This window comes from Rhamphochromis sp. 'chilingali' (assembly GCF_963969265.1).
Source record: "Rhamphochromis sp. 'chilingali' genome assembly, chromosome: 10".
Lineage (NCBI taxonomy): Eukaryota > Metazoa > Chordata > Actinopteri > Cichliformes > Cichlidae > Rhamphochromis > Rhamphochromis sp. 'chilingali'.
This window is the reverse complement of record NC_137937.1, coordinates 35653882-35676054: the sequence shown is the minus strand read 5'-3', so window position 1 is coordinate 35676054 and position 22173 is coordinate 35653882. Positions and strand designations below refer to the sequence as shown.

The 22173-nt window shown below is 40.2% G+C and overlaps 2 protein-coding genes across 2 annotated transcripts; one reads left to right on the top strand and one right to left on the bottom strand.

Moving 5' to 3' along the window:
* Positions 1–470: 470 nt before the first annotated feature.
* Positions 471–10772, bottom strand: LOC308404481 (uncharacterized protein). Its single transcript, XM_080894550.1, has 14 exons — positions 10716–10772; positions 9433–9514; positions 8888–9083; positions 7636–7919; positions 7394–7555; positions 7147–7289; positions 6803–6977; positions 6411–6556; positions 6127–6223; positions 5956–6052; positions 4852–5272; positions 2055–2192; positions 1143–1266; positions 471–695 (listed from the first exon to the last, which is right to left on the bottom strand). Exons 3-14 carry the CDS (start codon positions 9049–9051, stop codon positions 559–561), a joined length of 2088 nt encoding a protein of 695 aa, XP_080750676.1. The 5' UTR covers positions 9052–9083; positions 9433–9514; positions 10716–10772; the 3' UTR covers positions 471–558.
* A 533-nt stretch (positions 10773–11305) lies between these two features.
* mrpl1 (mitochondrial ribosomal protein L1) lies at positions 11306–20943 on the top strand. The gene is made up of 9 exons (XM_080895164.1): positions 11306–11361; positions 12969–13077; positions 13282–13549; positions 14661–14744; positions 15103–15174; positions 15576–15687; positions 16289–16389; positions 17583–17664; positions 20784–20943. The coding sequence occupies exons 1-9, from the start codon at positions 11331–11333 to the stop codon at positions 20882–20884; spliced, it is 960 nt and encodes a 319-aa protein (XP_080751290.1). The 5' UTR covers positions 11306–11330; the 3' UTR covers positions 20885–20943.
* Positions 20944–22173: the final 1230 nt, after the last annotated feature.

Genomic DNA, 22173 nt, shown 5'->3' with positions numbered 1-22173 from the left:
AGAAGAATCAGTCAGCACAGATAAAGAGAGAATAATGCTGTGTAGCCACCATCTATAAAACCCAGTTGTTGTTGTTGCCTCTCCAGTGCGCCTGATGTCACCTTCGTTTGAACCAAAGCAGCAAGTCAATAAGATGTGGTGTGGTATCAAGACTTTGTTGTCTTTATCTTTATCCTCTATATTTACTGCAATCCCTGCACTCTAGCTTTCTGATAAGATGCCAAAAAATCATCTAAAAAGAAAAATGTGGTTTGTGTTCCCTGTTTTACTGATAGTGGCAGAAGATAAATGTCTTTGTTCTTAAATAATTAATAAATAATAAATAATAAACCACTTTGGACTGTGTTTGAGGGAGAAGTTACAGCAAGTTTTATTTTAGCAAAGCTCAAAAAAAAAAATAAAAAAAAAAAAAATATATATATATATATATATATATATGTGTGTGTGTGTGTGTGTGTGTGTGTGTATAGGAAAAAGTACAGCAAATGCAAATGATCCTAAAATAACTAAGCAGAACAGTCAAAATATGAGTAGAGCAAGTTACAATAATTAACTTGCTCAGTCTTGAGACTCTGAGTAGTCTTCCTTTATGAGCTTGTCCCAGTACATGTCCATTACAGCATTTGGCAGCAGCTCTTCATTGTTCACCAAATGGATGATCTTGATCTTCATGTGATGGTTCAAGTTGTCTGTTCCTGCGTAATTAAAAGACAATACAATAAAAGAACTACAATATAACTTAATAATGCTGTGACAGACTGATACCTAGGCTTTATCAGCTGCCTTTGTGCCCTCTTTGTTTGTTTGAGTAGCCTTAAAAGAAATGTCATAGTAGTGTTTTCAAGGATTTTCCAAAGTGGTGAACAGTTTACAAAGTGCTCCTCTGTAAATCCTTTATTTACTGAATACCTTTTGGCAAACAAATAAAGAAGAAATAGTCAGCAGTCTCTCCAATAAGTCTGTCATTCTGCAAGTGAACTCCTTTGTCTTGGACCGCAGCTGCCGATGGCAGTGTTTTTTTGGATTGCAGCATTGCCACATGAACTAGTTCTCCACCTGCTGCAGGGACCTGACTGTAAACATGAGGCAGGAAGTGTTGGATCTGATGTAGGGGCTACACTTGTCAGCAGACATGAACATACCAGTAGTTATCAGCTCTTTAGAAGAACTGCCTGTGCGGTTTTCCTCAAGACACCTTTGTGGTGTGTTTTCATCACCCTCCATGTTCAGTAAGTAAAAAGACAAAGATCTGCCTCTGAATGTCACCTGGGGAAATTATAGAAAATGTTCAGAGTTCACAAATATCTAACCAGTAAAATCCATGTCTAGAAATGAGCAATTGTAGGATATGTGGAACCTGAGTTTTGAACACCGCTCTACAACAAACACTATATAATTTATAGCCTACAAAGGAAAAATAAGTTTACATCCAGCGAAATTTCATGTGTGATAATAACAGTATTTTTTAACCATATATGTGAAGAAAATTTTAATTTTTCTTTCAACAAGTTGAATTTATTTAATCCATCCATTCGCTTCCGCTTATCTTGAAAGATGCAATTCAAATAATATTTTAGTTACTTTACTCCATGTGTTGCACAAATTAACAAGAGCACAGTTGCTCTACTGCTCATACTCCTCTGCTACCTGAATCTAAGTCACATTTTTTATGGTCATTATTTATTTGTAGATGAAAATATTTGTTAAGCAGATGTATAAAATATTGTAGAAAAGACAACTTGTGCTCTATAAATACTTTAAGAACATACAACTCACATTTCAGCAACATATTCGGGTAATTCAAACAACACAAGCCACAAATTACAGTATAAAGATGCACAATGAAAAAGGAAGCAGTTTTCTTTCACTTATGAATTATTTTCTGTTTCTTTTTCTTCTTCATAAGGACCCGCAGGAGTGGTCTGATAGTAATGAATGAACTCATTCATTTTTCCCTCATGCGGGCTGCTCTATCTGAAAATCACCTCAGGCTGCTTGTGTGAGCTACTACAAGAGATTCATTATTTTTATGATAACGTGAGTGGGTATCGAACCTTGTCCCAGGCATATGCTGAGCTGACTGGGATGTTTTTCCCAAGAATCGACTTGAGCCAGCATTCAGGAGCCAAGTGCACCTTTCCTTTACTCAGAATGGAGCCATCGGCCAGCACATTAGCAAAGTGACAGTGACCCTGAAAAAAGTAAGATTGTTTTAAAATTCACTGTCGATGCAGTTGTAGATTTCAGGGAATACATTCCTTCCTATATCAAGAACACAAGGATTGCCACCCTGGCTGACCATGTTTTTTTCAATCTCAAGTATCCAAAGGAGCTTGCAAAGAAAAGCGTCTGGACTTCTTTAAGTTGCTTGAAGACGTTTCACCTCTCATCCGAGAAGCTTCTTCAGTTCTAAGGTCAAATGGTGGAGAGTCCCAGATATAAACCTAGTGGGAGTGACCCCCCACAGAGGGACAAAAGGACCCCCTGATGATCCTCTAATCGCCTGAGCCAAGGTGGGAAACTGGGCGTGGGTCCCAATCAGCCAGAGTTTCAGGTGTGTTCATTGTGAAACCTGGCCCCACCTTATCATGCGAATTCCTGAGGTCAGATGGCCCAGGATGTGAGTGGGCGTTAAGGCGTCTGGGAAGGGATCTCAAAACTGGATTATAGATGGCAGAGAGTTGGTGTCGTAAACCCCCGCCTCTGTTCAAAGATGGTCGCTCACAGTGGACATAGATGGCTTCTTTCACTCCTCTTTCAAACCATCTGTCCTCTCTGTCCAAAATGTGAACATTGGCATCCTCGAAAGAGTGTCCTTTATCCTTAAGATGCAGATGGACTGCTGAGTCTTGTCCTGTGGAGGTGGCTCTTCTGTGTTGTGCCATGCGCTTGTGAAGTGGCTGTTTGGTCTCTCCAATGTAGAGGTCTGAGCATTCCTCGCTGCACTGTACAGCATACACCACATTGTTAAGTCTGTGTTTTGGCGTTTTGTCTTTCGGGTGAACCAGTTTCTGTCTGAGTGTGTTGCTGGGTCTGAAATACAGTGGGATGTCATGCTTGGAGAAAACTCTCCTGAGTTTCTCTGATACGCCAGCTACATAGGGGATGACAATGTTGTTGCGTCTGTCCTCCCTCGCTGGTGTCTGATCTTCTTTTCTGTGCCTCTTTGCTGACTTTAAGAACGCCCATTTAGGATAGCCGCACGTTTTGAGTGCTTCCTTTACATGTGTGTTTTCCTTCTTTTTCCCTTCAGGCTTAGAGGGAACATGTTCTGCCCGGTGGTGTAGGGTCCTGATTACTCCAAGTTTGTGTTCCAAAGGGTGATGGGAGTCAAAGAGGAGGTACTGGTCCGTGTGTGTGGGCTTCCGGTAAACTTCGATGTTGAGTTTGCCGTTCTCTTCAATGTGCACAGCGCAGTCCAGGAAAGGCAGACAGTTGTCCTTTGTGTCTTCCCTGGTGAACTTGATGTTCTTATCCACAGCATTAATGTGCGCAGTGAAGGATTCCACTTCTTGTGTCTTGATTTTGACCCAGGTGTCGTCCACATATCTGTACCAGTGGCTGGGTACTCTTCCTTTGAAAGAGCCAAGAGCCTTCCTTTCCACTTCCTCCATGTAAAGGTTGGCTACAATAGGTGACACGGGGGAGCCCATGGCACAGCCATGTTTTTGTCTGTAAAAGCCTTCGTTGTACTTGAAATATGTAGTGGTGAGGCAGAGGTCTAACAGTGTGCAGATCTAATCGGGTGTGAAGTTGGTCCTGTCCTCCAAGGAGCTGTCTTCTTGTAGTCGTTTTCTGACAGTCTCCACGGCCTCCGTGGAGGATCATCAGGGGGTCCTTTTGTCCCTCTGTGGGGGGTCACTCCCACTAGGTTTATATCTGGGACTCTCCACCATTTGACCTTAGAACTGAAGAAGCTTCTCGGATGAGAGGTGAAACGTCTTCAAGCAACTTAAAGAAGTCCAGACGCTTTTCTTTGCAAGCTCCTTTGACTACGATGACCTGGATGACTGAGAACCTTCACAGACAAATCTCAAGTATCAGTTAACTGAGAGAGAAAAGACATGCGGTAAAGGGCCACAGGTCAGACTTGAATCCAGGCCAGCTGCCATATGGCATGTGGTCACCTGCTTAACGCACTGAGCTAAACCAGCACCCTGAGTTTGGAGACTTAGCCTCACTGACAACTACGTTAACCACGCTTCTTGAACACTGCCTGTTCAACAATGGTTTTTACAGTCCTGATCTGCACAAATCCCGACAATGTGTATTTGTCTGTTATCAAACATTTCGTATCAAACTTAGTTATCAATCAAGTCTTTTAATAAAAAAATTGAAAACTATTTTTTTAATTTCAATAATCTTGTCAATAATCTTATCTTAACTATACGAGTAACACCGTCACCTGGTGTCTGATGTTTTTTCTTTACATAAATGCAGATATTTCAACCCTATATTAAAGTAGTAACGCCACAAAAAATCTCCAGAAATTAAGAAAATGAAGTTGTTCAGATTTTCCCTCTTTGATATGTCCTCTCCAAGATAGACAAACAAAATCTGCAATCCTGACTATGGATCCTTTATGTCAGCGGTCTCCAACCTTTTTTGCGCCACGGACCGGTTTATGCCCGACCGCTGCTTTATGTTATTTGTTTATGTTTTATAATAGCAAAAAGACTATGATACCAGTATAACAGTTTGTATCTTCACACATGGTGGGAGTAACCAATGAATTGGTAAAAAAAACTACATATTGATATGTAAATTGTAGAATAGCAGCCAGTCATTACTCATTGTTATTAAAAGGTTCACATGGTCACATGATAAAAAACAGTAAGACTTTCTGCTGACCTTCAACAGCAGCTGTAGGGCACTTCCAGGTGAGATGATTCCCCTCTGGATGAGCACAGAGAGACGTCTGCTGTTGTCCACGGCTCTGTTCTGAATCAAAGCATTTTTTCGTCTGATCATTATACTGAAATGCTCTAAAGCAATTCCTGGTTGTGGAGTGTCTGGACAGCTACTGGCTGACTGGTCGCATCTGGTCGACCTCAACAGGTTAGCAGGTGTAGGTGCTTTACGACTACATTGATTATATCCACGTGTTTCTCTGGGTTTTGAAGAATCCAGTGAAAGTTTGGCTCTCGTGGTAATGTACATTTCCACCAAATACATTTGGTTCTGGAGTATCTCTATCAAGGTTCTCTGGCATGAAGCAAGGGATGAGATCTGACTTTTTAGCAAACAGTGACGAAGGCAGTCAGGCACACTCCTACACCAAGAAAATCAAAGAAGAGTGTTACACTTGAAGTAAAGACTGGAATAGATTCATTAAAAACCATCACAGCAATAAACCGAAGCACAGCGTATTTCTAAATACTTGAAATACCTTTATTTAGTTTCTACTGCTGTTGGACCAGTGACAATGAAATATCATGTAATTCATTTTATTTAACACAAGAAGGCAACAGAGTTAGCTGTTAATCCAGTGGTTCTTAAATTTCATCTATCATGACCCATTTTATCAGTCATGAAAAAAAAAAAGAATCTGATTCAAATTTTAATTAAATAAAAGTCAACACAAGAACATCAGCCATTGTTAAGTTCCCCGTAATAAAATATATTGATGTAACTTAGTTTCACTTTAGTTGCGTGGTTTAAACAACCAGAGGTAAAACAGGTCAAACTTCCATCAAAATTGAGGAAAGACTTTAAATATCTCACTTTCACCACCATTCCAGCCAACTCTTATTGTGGTGGAGGCACTACTTACTGAAAACAAATGAATGACATTGCCAAACTCTTTGCTCACTTTAGGAAATATAGTTTCTCTGTTGAAAACAGTACACAATTACTGTTCAGTTAATGTAGATATGTCCTGAAAGTCTGAAAAAGCAAGGTGCTTTCTCACAAAGTTTCGTTTAGGCCAAAGATGAGAGCAGTTCCTGTACTGACCGATATTTTCGGGCAAGATTTTCCTTCTCTGACTGCTGCTTGGCGAGCACCTCAATCAGCACACTCTGGATCTCCGTTAGAGCTGCATGATATCTGTCTGTAAAAAAGCACAAATATGGTCAATAAAACACGCTTAGTATCTTTCTGGTTGTCTTTTAACGCAGCTTTTACCTGCATCATTCAGACTTGTCAGAGGCCAAGTTGACATTTCTGTTTGTTTCCTTCTGACCTCCTCCAAAATCACTGTTATTGCCTCTGAATGACTCGGCTATATAATAAAAAAATAAGAGACAGATTATCGCATCAAAATAGTCACACCTGTGAACCTTTCAATAAAGTGATAATACATGTAATTTGTTAATTAGGCCTATTGAATGGTTGAAAGAACTGTTTTTGTCCATGCCCATTAAATCCAGCTTAGCTGACAGTCTACTGAAAGTGTAACACGCTCTCACATTATGAGTGGTGGCATCTTTCTGTCTCAGCTCAAAATCTCTGGGCCCCCTGGCTCCGCCTTTATCACCTGAATCCCTCCACTGTAGGTTGGATGTTTCACTGCAGTTAGGACTGCTCTGGCAGCGAGGCTCTGAGGACGTGGCACCTGAAACAATCCAACATTCAGATTTCATTTCTCTACTGCTCATCCAGCCACTCAGCACTGTGTCCTATGGTTTAGATTCTATTAGTTAATCTATTAGTTTTCATCTCCAGCTCTAAAAGCAGCTCAGTGGTATTCCCTTCACCATAACAACAACCCAGCCTGCAAGAGAAGAACGTGGGTTTTGTATCTACTATTGCTGCACGGCAGTGACGTAAATACTACATAAGACACTCTGGTGTTGCTCACCTGGTTCTCTGTGCTTTGAAGATGCATTATAGGACTTTGTGTGATTAACAGAAGAAACCTGGAAAGTCCTGAGCAGCTCTTTGATGTGTTCTTCCTTTGCCATATCTAATGCACTGAGGCCACTAGTGTTCCTGTCGCTGGCATTTGCTCCAGACTGAAGGAGAAGCTTCACTACCTGCGCAGCACACATGAATTTCACATCAAACTATTTCTCAAGGGCATTCTATCTAATGCAGCATGACAGATGAATCAAAGTTTGTAAAGTTTGTGAAACTTTGCATCTACCGACATGTGGAAAGTGTTACAAAAAACAATTTTCTGCACCTTAAAAGTTTGTCCATCACCTGATAGTGTCCACTGAAAACAGCATCATGTAGAGGTGTCACTCCATCAAAGCTTCTAACATTAGCATCAGCTCCAGCCTTCAACAGTTGCTCCACCACCGCTTCATCACCCACAGCAGACGCCTCGTGAAGAGCCGTCCATCCTGATAGTTGAAGTCAATATTTAGTGATCACAATGGAGTTTGTGTTTGATGACAGACAGAGGATGACGCTGTCAGAGTACAGATGTGATTGAGCTGTGACACACCTGCGTAGTCCTCCATGTTGACACTGATTCCTGCTTGAATGAGCATTTTGACTTGAATGAGATCTCCTTTCTTGCATGCAGCGTGTAGCAGAGTCTCTCCCGTTCCATTTCTCTTGTGAAGGTTTTTTTGGGAGGGAATTTTCACACGTCGTGAGACTTTTGCTTGAATAAGATAATTAAAAGCAGATTTGTAAACATAAATTAAGCTAAAACATGTGACATAACGTAATGACGGTAATTACCTGCTTGTGATGAAGCTTCTCCGTAGCCTGATGTAGACTGGATACAGTTGGATGTCACAGGTTCAGTTGGTTTAAGATGATTTATTTTCATCTCTCTTTTCTGTTTTGTCTCTTTGTTCCCTGCTTCTGGATCTGAATCAGCTATGAGCACAACCCGAGCTACTTCTTTGTTTTGCCTGGGACTGAGATCCTTCAACAAGCTTAACGAGTCATCGTCTGAAGAAGACAGATCTCCAGTTCTGTAGTTCTCTTGACTGAAGTTCTGGGTCATCTCCAGGTTGTCTCTGGAAGCATGAAACAGACGTGACAGCCACAAGTTAGGACTTTGACACCAAGTTTATGCTTCTGTAATCTGCTCATAATCATCACACAGTATATTCTGTTTGCAGCACAATAAAAAGATCTGACAATCAAAAGTTCGGAAACTAAACAACATGCATGTCACCTGTGTTCCTGATTTCATGAATCATGTTGTTTTCATCAGTGCCTTTTAACATTGTTACGAGATTCAGTCTGGCACGAAACTTATTGTCAGGATTTTTCCAACAGAGACAAACTTTTGCCACCAAACCAGGCCAAATCTTACCAAAGGAACCAAAAACTGAGTGGATGAGGATTTAGTTCTGAAAACAAGATCCTCACAACAACAGAAAACCAGTATGTGTTTAGTGTAAGCAGCTCATGCAACTAACATTGCATCTGTTTGTTTCTCTCTGCAATTAAACTCTATGCTCACATCAACTGTATTTTAATCCAGCTGAATTCACAACAAAGCTATTCTAATTTATTTCCCTACTTCAGACAGCTGTACAAGCCTGAAAGTTACAAAAATGGCACCCATTAACACTAATGTAAACCACTCTTTACTTTCAAGCCAATTTTTATCCTCCTTGTCATCCCAGTCTGACATTCACATAAGTTACAGTCACTTACTATGGCTGTATTCACATGTTAAATGACCCCTGAGAGAGAAAGTTTAAAGCCAAATGTGGCTGAAGCTTCCTGTCGCAGTGGCACTGATGCTTTGCAGTCCAAAGCTCTTTATGCCACTTAATAAGTAACATTACCTCAAACTCCCAGCTTTCTGAGAAACAGGAGCTAAAACCTAAAAGACTTTCAGACATGACATCTTGTAGCAATGTACAGGGTATGCTTTTAACATCAAAGGTTGCAAATCTGTTCAAGAAATATCTGTCCTCACTTTATTTTCTCCATAACCTATATGGTCGGGACAGTTAGTCACTGCACTTACCTAAGTGCAGCAGTCCTATGTCTGTTCATTTCATATGAATTATCTGCTCTGATGCTTTCAAGATGCTCAACTTTCATCAGGTGCTGTTGATGGTTTATAGGCCCAGAGCCTTTATCCTTTATTTCTTTCTTTGAATAGTCCAATGCAGCTCCACCACAATTCATGTCTTCCTCATCAGCATCAGGATGAGATGAACCTGCAACAGTAAAATTACTTCACCCCATAAATGATGGACAGCTTACAATATCAAACTTCATATAAGAGCAAATTCTCTATCCTCAGCTAAAAAAACTGTTGTAATAACTGCCACTAGATGGCAGCATGAGGTCAACATGTGTTTGTTTTCAAGACAGATATAATAAATTTTCCATTTTCCATCCATTACTAAGAAATCGTTAAAAAAAAAACTTTATTCATTGTGTATTACCACAGCATTTGTGAATGAACTGCACCCTTTCATGCTTCAAAAAACACAAAGTTAGTGGCCAAGAACTAAATAACATTATTTTTTAGTGGTAGACACTTCTTATACTGTAGAAACTTACACTGACTGAGTGCATGCTGTCACCACCACATTTGGCCACTGATGATCAAAACTTCCTGCTGTTGATGGGCTCTGTGGAGAGACTAAAACAATCATCTCAAAATCTTTTACCAGATCTCAACAAAAATATTTTTCCGATATTAGATATTTTAGTGCATGTTCTTTAGTAAGCAAAGTTTTTCCTGGACAGAAAAGTGTATGGCAATCCCAAAGAAATCTTAGTTGGGTCTGAAGGAAAACCAGCTGTGTTGCTTAATAAACGACTGACAGTTTTGCTCATTAGGACATATTTACTGAAGTACGTTAATTATTAAGTGGTCACAAATAACAGGAAATTACACATATTTATGTCAAATAATGTCATGGGCTGATTAAAATTAGAAGGACATGATTCAAAGTAGGATTAATACAAAAGCTACTTCTAGATATAATAGACAATAAAGTACCCTGTCTCCTATTTACCTACAATTAGGGTGATATGACTGTACTTTATTGAATTTATCTAGGCGATAGTGGCTCAAGAGTTAGGAGTTCGCCTTGTAATTGGAAGGTTGCCGGTTCGAGCCCCGGCTTGGACAGTCTCGGTTGTTGTGTCCTTGGGCAAGACACTTCACCTGTTGCCTACTGGTGGTGGTCAGAGGGCCTGGTGGTGCCAGTGTCCGGCAGCCTCGCCTCTGTCAGTGCGCCCCAGGTTGGCTGTGGCTACAATGTAGCTGCCATCACCAGTGTGTGAATGGGTGGATGACTGGATGTGTAAAGCGCTTTGTGGTCCTTAGGGACTAGTAAAGAGCCTATATAAATACAGGCATTTACCATAATATCCAAGTCCTTCTATAAGCAATATCATAACTTGACACCCATGTTGAGATACATCAGAGCAGCTAAATGGGTTATCTAAACCAGTTTTTAACTTCAGCGGTCATTCTGCATATGATAGAATCATCAATCAAATCTGAGATGTCAATTTAATTCAGTGTTACAGAAAGAAATTATATATATGCTAGCTTCCACAGGTAAATCCAAAGCCATTTTTCCATATAAAGAAACACACAAAGACAAAATATTTGGAGCCAATATTTCTAATAGTCACAACTGTTTTGGCAGGAGCTATTTTACCACCGCTAACTAGTAAAGAAGTTGTTCTAATACAATTAGATAACATGCAACATACACTCCCTTTTTTACGGTAGGCTAATGCTAAAGCTCAGTGAGAAATAACTCAGGCTCCACTCATGATTTTCTATTAATAGATAATATTAATGTTAGTAACAAACGCTTAATTACCTGTAAATAGTGGGAAAAATTATCTTCGTCCTGGTATGGTGTAGCATATCTGGTAGGACAGTGGCGGGAAACTACGCGCCTGCGCAAAATGTATGAAATAAAAAATAGATAAATAAAAAAATTCTCGTTATCCACCCAGGAATCCTATTGGGTTTTTTTCAGTGACCTTAATATTAAGTCATATAATATTTCTCATGTATCGTTTCTCCAAAATATGGTCGTATAGAGATAATAAGATAAACCATGTCTTAGATAATTTATACATAGCTAGGATGGTTTGAAACCTAAAATTCGGCGTCCAGGTTTTAGTTCAAAACTTTTATAATGCTCAATTTTCTTCCTATAGCAGCGAGTAGAGTACAGCTGTCTCTACATTCGTTTAGTTTTTTATCATAATAAGTAAATATTAATTAAATAAATATATGCCGAATGAAAATGTACCACCCTCAGACTGTTGTCAGGTAGTTTATATTTTTATTTATGTATGTTTTTTGTTTCAGAATATGCAGCAGAACTAAAACTTTTCCGTTTTTTCAACTAACATTTGATCGTTTCCGAGGCGGAACCATTTATTCCCTACCTCTGTTTTCACACGGCCAAGCGCGATTCCCTGACATGGCAACCTGCACGCGTACTGTGTGGAAAGGTCAGTTGTTTTGTTGTGAAATTGGATTCTTTTTAGATGACATTAAAAAAAAATAAAGGCATGTGTTTATAGGCTGCGTTTGTCCTTTCCTGTTTTCTCGCTTTTGTCTCTGGGCTCGATTCAGAGATCTCTTTGTGTAGCCTTTTGGCTTCACTGTTAGCTAACCAATAGCCAACCTGCTGTTTGACTGTTTAACATATTATCAGCTTGTTTGTCGTCACTTAATTTTCTCACGAATCAACAATATTTGATTTTATTTTAATTTTTGATACACTTTAAATCGGCATTGCTCTGATTGACCAGATACTTCTTAAATTAATTAGATTTTCATGTTATGTTTCCTTTCAGCCGTGATGTGCGGTAACAACCAGGTCAGAAGCTGTCATTGCAGTCGTATTTTAAGAGTTAATTTGGGTCGCCATATGCCGGGTTAAAAATCATATAAATTATTAACGAATTTTTGTGATAATTTACTTGAAACCAACGATTTTCTTGATGTAAATTAAAATGTTGGATTTTAAATATGATATCGCCCAACAGTCGTTTCATTGTGTCAGTTATCCTAATTTGATCGTAAGTGGTCTGACCGACCAGTAAAACCAATGCAGTGCAACCAGTGTAATGTAACAGTCATCCAAAATGAATATGTTTTGAAAATACATGAGCCATAGCCAAAACTTACACCACTTCATTAGGAAACTCCCATCGGTTAGTATTGGAAGGTATAATTTCTTTTTACTTTCACATTTACTGTACTGAGAAGAATTTCCAAATAGATAAACACTTAATACTTTGCAGGTAAAACTTGCAAGGAAGCCATTAATATTTCAGGTTTTCAATAAAGTGTTCTTCTCCCGATGAATTGATGCCAGCATTACAAGACATTTACAGTAGGGCTGGCATTAACAAAATCACAACAGCTTTTGCCATTTCGCTAACCCATCCTAAAAAGCTTTAGCATGTCACTGCCAAAATAATTAAAAAACAAAAGAGAGCAGAGCATCAATACAGAAAACTAGCAATAGCATAAAAATATGTTTAGTTGACCTCTTCTTGTTATTATAAAATAATTTCAATAATGTCCTCCCAAAAGTCTTCCACATTGTATTTATGAAGCTGATATTAATGATAAAACATGTCTTCCATCCTGGCAGCACAACATCAATAAAACATTCAAAGAAACATTTAGATTCACTTAAACAGTTTATGATCGGTACTGCTAAAACTTACACCATCAGTGTGGGTTTCATTCTTTGTGGAAGAGTTTTTACCAGAATGAGACTGTAAACCATGATTTTTTTTAAATTGATGAACTCACTGATGCAGATGCACATCAGGGAGAAGTGCTTGTCATGCAAAAGACAGTGGTATACTTAAATTAGGTAGCGTTAAACACCGATGCTCATCATCAGCTTGTCTGCTGGAAATAAAAAGATACTTTGATGCATTTAGTTTATGCAAAGTTCATTAAAAATGTTTTATAAAATCACAGAGCGTTTCTCTTAATTATGGTGTGCAGTTTGATGTTGTGTCCCACAGGAAAAAAACAGCACGTGTCTGTTTGTTTAAACTCCTTATGAAGCTTTTTTCCTCGCCTGTCTTCACAGTTTTAGCAGGATGTCAGAGGCAGCTACTGAGTGCCAGTGGTCCAGCTTACTCAGGTGTCTCACAGACTGCACCAAGGAATCTACCTGTCAGAACTTTTGCAGCTGTCAAGTGAGTTTACAGACCTTTAAAGCTTGTCACCCAGAAATGATTTACTGGCTCTAAAGGTGGGGGTTTTTCTCTGCTTGACTCACCCCATTTTTCCCATTCTGAGCAGTTTTCTGGTTAGTGCGAACAATAAAATTGAGAGAAATTAGATGCTGACCTGGTGACTCAGATATTTCTCAGGTTAACATCTCCCCTTTTGATTGCCAGGACACTAAAGAAAGACAAAAAAGACAACGCAGAAAAGGAGGTGAAGAAAGAGAAGAGGGTCATCGATGACAAAAACAGACATAAGCCTTTCGGTAAGACGGGATGGGCGCCTGTGGATGACGTATATGTTATGAGGTACTACCCACGGACTCTGCATGACCCAGCGGAGGCAATTGACATGCTGAAGAAATTCCAGGCGTTAGACTTCACTCCCCACAATCAGCCGGTTTACATAGATCTGAAGCTGGACATGAAGCTGGAGAAGAAGGTAATAATGACAAAAACACTGAAACTCATGTTGACTGAATGGCACAAAGACAAGGACGGCTAACTGTGGTACTAGGGGAGGTTTTTTTAATTGTGTTCTCTGCCAGGTGGAAGTGATTAGAGAAGCGTTTTTCATTAATATGTTGGACAAGAAGGCAGCAGACATTATAACTACTATAAACACAAAAATACACACAGCAGCTGCATCATGTGCTATAAATTCTCCAGAACAGAATTGGTTCAGTTTCAAAGAAATTTCAGTGCAAGCATATTGACGAAGAGGGCTGTTTCTCTGTTCAATCCTTGGGTCCTCTGTGGATGTTACTTTGACATTTACCATGTATGTTAACATTGCTGGAGCCCAGTCTTCTGAGCACAGCAAGGTGATTCACATCATGGCTTCAAACTGCTCCCTGCTTTTCTGACTTTGTTGCTATTCACACGTTGGTTCCATCAAACCCTTTTAGTGTCCCAGAAACCACGGGCTGCTTTTCCTTTTATCATCAAGCTGGAACCTCAGAATAGAAAAGAACATCCTGATGAGGGTTGATCATCTGCCAGTGTGTGTGTTTGTGCGTGTTTGTGTGTGTGCCGAAGACAAATTTTAGCAGTCACACTTGGCAGACTTATTTGGATTTATTTGGTGCTTTCCCATTCTGGCTGTCACTGTCACGCCTCGCTTCCACCAATCTGAGGGTTATTCATGACATCAATCTTTGCAGCACGAGCAGTTTCAGTTAATCTGCTGAAAACAGCGCGGCACCGAGGAATAAAAGCCTCACGAGTGCTTCTTTTCGTTCTTTCTTACACATCGCAGGGCTGCAGAGCTGCTGCTGTGCTGTCCAGAGGGTCCACGGGAGACAAACTCTGTCTTACTCTTAGCTGTCTGTCACTGCAGAACTAATGTTCCCATGCATTATGAATTATGAACTCTCTAGAGAAATGAAAAATTAAAGTGGTGGCTGAATAACTTTAATGCTTGATTATGTAGGCCTGCTCTGTGATTGACATCCTCGCTTTTCCTTATTTGTTTCCAGATTCTTTTGCTCTTTTCCTGCAGCATACCCGGTGTTGTTACTCATAATAAATTACTCTGTTTTTCCTCCTTGCAGAAAAAAGTCGACCCCTTCGTCAGCACTGTGCACTTACCGCACGCCTTCAAGGCAGAGATGAACAGAGTTTTAGTTTTTACAGAGGTAAAAACTTTTATTTTAGCCTCACTGAATCTTCATTTCGTAGCCATTTGTGTGTCTGTTGTTGATGAATTGTTTTAATTTTGTCGGTGCATGATTCAGATGTGCAGCAGCAGCAGCACCTTTTATTTTTCTCCCTGTTTGTCTGTAATGAATGTGCTTCGGTCGTGGCTGCTTTTTATCGTAGAACCCGACGAGCAGGGTTTGATTAATATTCCTGTCAAGCTGTGCAGGCCGTGGGTTGTAACTTAGATGAGCGTGTTAACGGTCATAATGAATGACATCGTTGGGGTCTGCCAGACGTTGACGCACCCAAATCAGATTTAAATGGGCGCGGGTGTCTTTGGTTGTGTCTCTGCAGGATGCTAATCAAGCCACATTTGCTCGGGAGAACGGAGCGGTGTTTGCTGGAGGAGTGGAGCTCATACAGCCGGTGAGTTGGTTAAACTGAGCTAAACGGCACATCCCGTGAGGTCAGATCGAGTTTACCGGGAAAACTGAAAAAAAGTATTACTTTTCTGTTTCTCTCCAAATTTCTGTGCTGTTTACTTGTTTGTGAGGCAAACTGTTAAATTATTAAAAAACTTTAAAACTGACTTTTTAAAGAATTGACAGCACACATCTTTTGCAGGCAGGCAGTCCACAGGTCAGACCTCACAGCCTGAAAATCTCAGTCTCCACAGGTCCAGTTTATGCACAGAGCTTATGATAACAGTAATGAGACAACAGGAGACCACCAGTATAGCAGCAGATTTGGGTAGATGAGGACCAAAACCTGCAGGAGTCTTAATGTTTAAACTAATTTTTGGTCATGTGGTTTTATTCTTTTTTAAGATCTTGGATGATGAGGTTTCAGCAGACTTCTATGTGGCGGTTCCCGACATCCTGCCGAAGCTCGTACCACTGAAAAACAAACTAAGGAAGAAGTTTCCAAAGAGCAAGAGAGGTGAGCTGCAGGTTAAGAGTTGTTTTTACCTTCAGCCGTGTTGAAGGTTAAGGTGAACCTGTCCAATTTCAGCACCTTTTTTATTTATTTATTTTAATTGGTTGTCTGCTATAGTTCAAAATAATTCTTATTTATCATATACTGCTGCTTAATGCTGCATCTCAGTCCAACCTCTGATTGAAACAAGCTGTTTGAGCTCCTCACCGTTTAACTGTCCTGCTGATTGGCTGTTTCCTGGCTCGAGGTGACCAAATTAGGAATATCTGAAAGATCATCAGGAAAAATTGAATGTCTGAAGAGTTACTGGAATTTTAATGCCTACTTTTATTCAACAAAGTGAAGGCTGATGATATCAGTCTTTGATGATGATGACAGGAAATTCTATTATTTCTAATTCGTGCTTCAAAATTCTGTTGTGGCTTCAGTGACATTTTATTTTTAGTTCAAATGTTTCACATTCAGCAGTCGATAGTTTTAATCCAGTGTCACTCACAACCAGTGAAGACGACAGCCATAACTGGATGTCTAAAGTGTGAATGCGTTACGAGATAATGAGTGCTGATCACTTATTCTCTCTCCCGTTTTCTCCCTTTACTCTCAGGCTCAGTCGGCATCAACGTTCCCAAGATGTTGGAGCTATTTAAAACGGGTCACGAGTACATGGTGGAGAGCGACTGCTATGTTAGGTCCCAGATAGCTACGGTACGTCATAACAAACCGGTACATGCAATGTGCATTGATGGGAGGAGCTGTGTGAATGTGTGCAAAACCAACAGAGGAAGTTTTCAGCGATGAGGCAGTTTTAAGTTTTGCAAGTTTTAGAGCTCAAAGCAAAGGGGAAAAAAGTCCTGATTAAAAAAGCATAAATTCCCACAAGGATGGAGACATAAAATCGATGCGCCCTGAGGAAGGTTGAGGGAAATGTTGGAGTGTGTTTAGGGAGGAAATGCTTTATGTGTGTGTGTGTGTGTGTGTTTGCTTCTACTGGGTACATTTTTAAATAAAACAGTAGTATCAGCTGGTTACAGGCTTGGTGTTTTCCTGTTCTATATATTTTTATCACATCTGCATGAATTTAAAATGCAGAGAACACATATTCGCTCGTTTATAAACACTCAGCATATATGTAGTGCCGACGTAGGACAGTTTTTCCAATTTCATTGTACTACTGTACTATGTATGACTGTGCAATGACAATAAAGAGTTATGTTATCTTATATCAGGACATTTTCACACATAAACGCAGGACAGTCGGGTCGGTACAGTTTAACTTTGTTGCAACACAGCAGGAAATGATCTGCTTTGCATTCACACCGTCAGCCTCTGAGGCTGAAAAGTGAAGCTGGTTCAGAACTACAAGAAAAGAAGTTTCTTCAGTGGTCACAATCGCTAACTTCAAAAGTGAGTCAGAAAGTCTAAATGAAATGATCTGACACGTGATTGGCAGCTTGCTAACCAAGCTTGTCCACCTTCTCTTCTAAATGAGGGAAAAAATCCAACATGGCGGTGACCAAAAAGTAACATTGAGGCTTCAAAATGCAAACTCAGGTGATGTCACAGTTGCCACGTCCATCTTTTATATGCAGGCTATGTGCTTTGCAGTTCTCTGTGGGGTCAAGGTTGGAGATCTCCCTGGATAGCTTTAGCAGGAGGCTGCAGTGTGACATCACTGGTTAGGGTTCTGGCAGACATTTAAACTCTTGCATGCACTTCTGTCGGGTGAGTCCATGAAGTGCTCAGGGGTGCACTACATGTGTGAAATTAACTTGAAATGCTGGCGTTATTTGTTTAAATGCAGCACATTGATTTTTCGCCAGTATGAACATACAGAGGATTTCAGAAATGGTAAATATAATCGGACGTTTCAGACATTTTGTTTTCTCTCCTCTGCTTAGCTCGACATGCCCAGTGAGCACATCTTCGCCAACCTGCAGACAATCCTGGTTGATGTTTGTTCACACCGACCAGCCAGCTTGGGTATGTATGTTCACCAAAACCAACAGCAAAAACCCTCCGACAGTTCCCCAAGCCCTACCTCTGCTTTTATAGCTCGCAGGGAAAAAATAGCAGACTTTTGATTTATTTTTGTCTGCTTGAATGCTCGATAGAAAGCTTCTAGAGTTTTGAACCCAGAGCCTTCTTCCTGTGAGTGTCAATCACTCCCTCAAGAGAGTTCCACTTATTTTCATACCATAACACTGCAGCGTAAAAAGTGTATGACGTGACGTTGAGGTGTAATGGTAAACCTAAACAAAAACTATGACCCCTGAGTTAAAAATTATGGCCGTTTGTCCAGGTTCTCTTCTTATAAATCAAGAAGGGAAGCAGAGGAGTCAGCAGCTTTTCCATCAAGCTGTAGTTCGTTCAGTAATTTCTCTGCATTTTCCTCCACTTTGTTCGATTTACAGGATGCAGTGTAATCATCAGCTAATGGATTCTCATTAGAGAGAAAGGCCTAAACGATCTAAAAACTAATTTTGAGCTTGCTAAATACCACGTTATTAACATTTTCCCCGCTGAAGTAAACTGCAGAGCTTTCACAAAGGACTCTTTAAACCACTGACGCCATCTAAACTGGAGCCGTGCATATAGAGAGAACTCCGATCTCTCTCGTGTAGACCGTAGTACCACTAAACCTTTGTCTCTTCAGCAGAATAAAGAATAATGGTTTTCTTATCGTTTATTCTTTTTCCTCATACTTCTCATAAAATTATAGAATGGAGTTAATTTCTTGAAAGTTTGCTTTGGTCCTGCATGTCAGTTTTCAATCATACCTGCAATCGTTTCATTTTACAAAAAAATAAAATCGCTTCATGTTTTAACGTATGGGGGAAAAACGAGCAGAATGAGCCCCGTGAATGCAACATATTAAAAAGGAACGGCCTCCAGAGGTTTACAGCCAGACTAGCAGCTCTGCAGGGTTGTGTTGCTCGTTACGATGGAAATCAAACTGACTTTCATCCCTCAGGCTGATGGGGTAATGTCGTCACCCCACATGGACGCCTGAGTTTGTGAATGTGATAACATAAGAACAACGACGTTGGAGCTTCGTTGATCCCGTACGTGCATCTGCTTTTAGCAGGACGAGTCCAAATCTCAGCGACTTTGACCCAAAGGTCAGAGGTCAAATTCTGTGAAAATGTTGTGAAGTCACCTAGAATTTTCAAATTGAAACTGTAGGTGCTTCTACTAAAGATCTCGGATGAGTTCGAATCTCAGTGACCTCAAGGTCAAAGGTCAGGGGTCAAGTTCTCTGAGAAGCTTGTCATAAATTGATAATAACATGGCATAGAATTTTGAAATTGACACCATATGTGCATCTAGTAGGAGGCTGACACCAGCGGTTGCCTGTTTGTTTGTTTGTTTGCTTGTTTGTTTGTTTTTGACCCTTCAAAACCTCAAAAAGAAGAGAAACAGGACTTTTTCTGGCAGAGGTCATCACGCCGTTTCCTGGCAGCAGCCGTGTGATTGCACGCGCAGCAGATGCTTCTGTTTATAGTGCTCGCAGTAAACCTGAGTGTGTGCAGTTTCAGCCTGACGACGATCCCTGTGGGAGTCTTCACCGCTCACCCTTGAAGCGTTAATGCTCTGCTGAACCCGCTCGGCTACGCGCGGCATCCTCAACGCAACGTCGGTTGAGTGAAATGTCTCACTCGGTGCATCGTTACGGCTCTGCTTCATTTGGCGATGAAGGCGTCGAGCCGGGCCACCTGGGCTCTGCTGAACTCTCGTCAGCAGAGACGCGTCTTTGAGCTTGTGCCAGCAAACGTTACAAATCCCTGACAAGGATCACACAAGGACCCCGCGGCAGAATTTAATTACCTCGGCAACCAGTAGTGAAGCATCAGAAAATGCGAATATCAGGAATACTTACTGTTAGATTGGCTTCTTTATTTCCATTACTGTTTTTAAGAGTCATTTAGACAGAGGCTAATGGCAGCAGCGTGGGCAAAAACAAGAGTAAACTTCAGAGATAAGTGCTTAAAAACAGAGAGAGAAGTGCGGAAATACAGCGTGTGGGTATGAAGAAGAGCCCAGCTCCCCCCAAGGGGCTGATGGGAGTTATTCACGACCAAAGACATAATATGCTAATAAAAAATAATATAAATGCAGAGGACGGGAGACGACGGGGAACGCAGTGCTGAAATAACTATTCATAAGTATGTTAAAAGTAAATACGTGAGAGAAATAAGACTGCAGAGAGTTTGTAAGCCAAAGACAGAGAAAAGAGGACGAGATGGAAAGAAGCTGTTTAACATAACTTAATGCAAGATGATGCTCCATTAACAGGTTTAGGATTGTAGTGTCTCAGTAATACGAGTCAGTCCAGGTTACCTCGGACATGGTGGAGATTCTGCCTGGAGAAATAGAACTTTTCATTTGTAAATGTAAATGTTTTAAATGTGAATTATTTATTAAAAAGTATGAATTTATTCTGTAAATCTGACAAACAGGAGTCTGTAACCAGTATTATCGGTAGCTGCGTTGTGACGGTGGGGATATTTTTGGATTTATGAAAAAAAATACATTGATACAAATACATTGCTGAAGCTCAGATATCATCAGTGCTTTGAGGCCAAATTTGAGCCTAGATATTCTAAGGTAACTATGTGGTATTATGTCAAACTGGAAACATTTGGGATTCACAGCAGCTCAGCCACAAAATGTAAACTGCATAAAGTTACAAAGCAGAGTCACGGAGTGCGTAAGAAGTCGTGAACACTCTGCTGACTCAATAATCACAACCTCCTCTGTCATTAATGTCAACACAGCAACTCTTTGCTGGGAGCTTCATTGCCATCTAAGCTCCTTTAGACTGCCTACATCTGCTATATACATGCAAGCCACTTTGCAACCCACCTCCACCCCGTATCTTCCTTTTTTATGATGTGTTTGACTTAATTAATTTCAAATGTTGTCATTAACACTTGCAGCAGAAGGGGAGGGGGATCATTTGTCAGTCGATAGTGATCATTAGCCCTGCAATTAAGCAGATATCAGTTTTCAGTCTGTGTTTGGCTTCTCCTCCACTTAAAAAGAGCCGTTCTTTATGATGACAGCGTCTTTCTTCCTTTCTTTTCCTCTTTCCGTATCAGGACCTTTCATTGAGCGAGCGATCATCGCCAGTCACACCAGTGAAGCTGTTTGGTTCAAGAGCGAAGATGTTCTCCCGAAATCACCAGAAAAGGAGGAGTGAGGTGCAGATTGTGTATATGTGCGTTGTAGTCAATAAAGTTTTTGTTCTGTCGCTCGTGTGTTTTGGTATCTGTTCTTTCGAAGAAGGAAATCCCAGGAGAGCAAAATGGGACAAAAGGTGACCAAGACAGGAAAGTGACGTTTATTAATGATAACACAACATGGCAAATTAAAACCCATAAATCAGCTGTACTCTTATTGTTTTACAGAATGACAGGAGGTCCAGAAACAGTCTGAGGGGATTTTGTCTGAATTATTTATTTATTTTATCTTTTTATTCTTTCTATTTATAGTTGTTTGACCACATGGTCAGTGAAAGCTGTCCTAATTATCATTTTTTCAGCTAACAAAAGCTTTGAAATCCGTTTAAACAGCTCTATATGCTCCAATCTCCACATGTCCTCAAATACAATAAACTATAAAGCATTTGATGATTTTAACTAATTGATTTTGGTTTTGTCGTAAAGTCATTAGGCTTCAGTCATGAGTCAATTCATGCTGTGCCCAAGGACACAACGACCAAGACTGTCCAAGCCGGGGCTCGAACCGGCAACCTTCCGATTACAAGGTGAACTCCCAACTCTTGAGCCACGATCAGATCAAATACATATATAATACATACAAATGGCTTCATTTTTCTTATGTTACCTGAGAATGACAAATAAACACATTTAAGAAGTTGGTATCCAAAAAGAATCAGGTTCTGGGTCACTCGGGGAAATAATTAAGCTGTTATGCAAAGTGAGGGGCCCCATGTCCACAACCACAAATTTTCATCCCGGGTCATCCTGGTATAAACTGGTATAAAATCACGTGTAATACTACCAGCTGAACAGCAGGGGGCAGTGTTTACATAGCTTGCACTCCAGACTCCTGTAGGGTTAAACGGAAGTCTTCCACCAACCTGTTGAAGCTCATTCCAGGAGATAGCCACACTGACACTGAGGGAGAAATTAGATTTTCTTACATGAGGCCACTAATATATAAAAAGTAGTGAAGTAAAAAATGTTCACAGATTTTAATAGTAGACATGTACTTGCACATCATGTATAATCTTGCATTAGATTATGTTGTGGATGCTTGAGATATATTCACAGGTAAAACTGAAGCCTTTTTTTTTGCCTTAACTCCCAAAACATTGCAAATTGGGGTCAATTTTCCATAAATTGTCATCCATCAGTTTAAGCTCTTCCAGCTGTAGTTTCTCTGTACTGAATATTATCTTTATTAGTTCAAGTTTGTGAATGAATAAATAACCCTGAAGTTAAACCTGTGAGTTGAAGGTTGAAG

What these genes read in the sequence shown, in the direction of transcription:
- mrpl1 (XM_080895164.1), top strand. Translation starts at nt 11,331, where the DNA reads ATGGCAACCTGCACGCGTACTGTGTGGAAAG. An exon ending in ACATGAAGCTGGAGAAGAAG is followed by an intron (nt 13,550 to 14,660) that starts GTAATAATGACA and finishes TCCTCCTTGCAG; the next exon opens with AAAAAAGTCGACCCCTTCGT. An exon ending in GAGTGGAGCTCATACAGCCG is followed by an intron (nt 15,175 to 15,575) that starts GTGAGTTGGTTA and finishes TTCTTTTTTAAG; the next exon opens with ATCTTGGATGATGAGGTTTC.
- LOC308404481 (XM_080894550.1), bottom strand. Translation starts at nt 9,051, where the DNA reads ATGAATTGTGGTGGAGCTGCATTGGACTATTCAAAGAAAGAAATAAAG. An exon ending in AGAAGCTTCATCACAAGCAG is followed by an intron (nt 7,556 to 7,635) that starts GTAATTACCGTC and finishes ATCTTATTCAAG; the next exon opens with CAAAAGTCTCACGACGTGTG. An exon ending in AATCTTGCCCGAAAATATCG is followed by an intron (nt 5,273 to 5,955) that starts GTCAGTACAGGA and finishes TTCTTGGTGTAG; the next exon opens with GAGTGTGCCTGACTGCCTTC.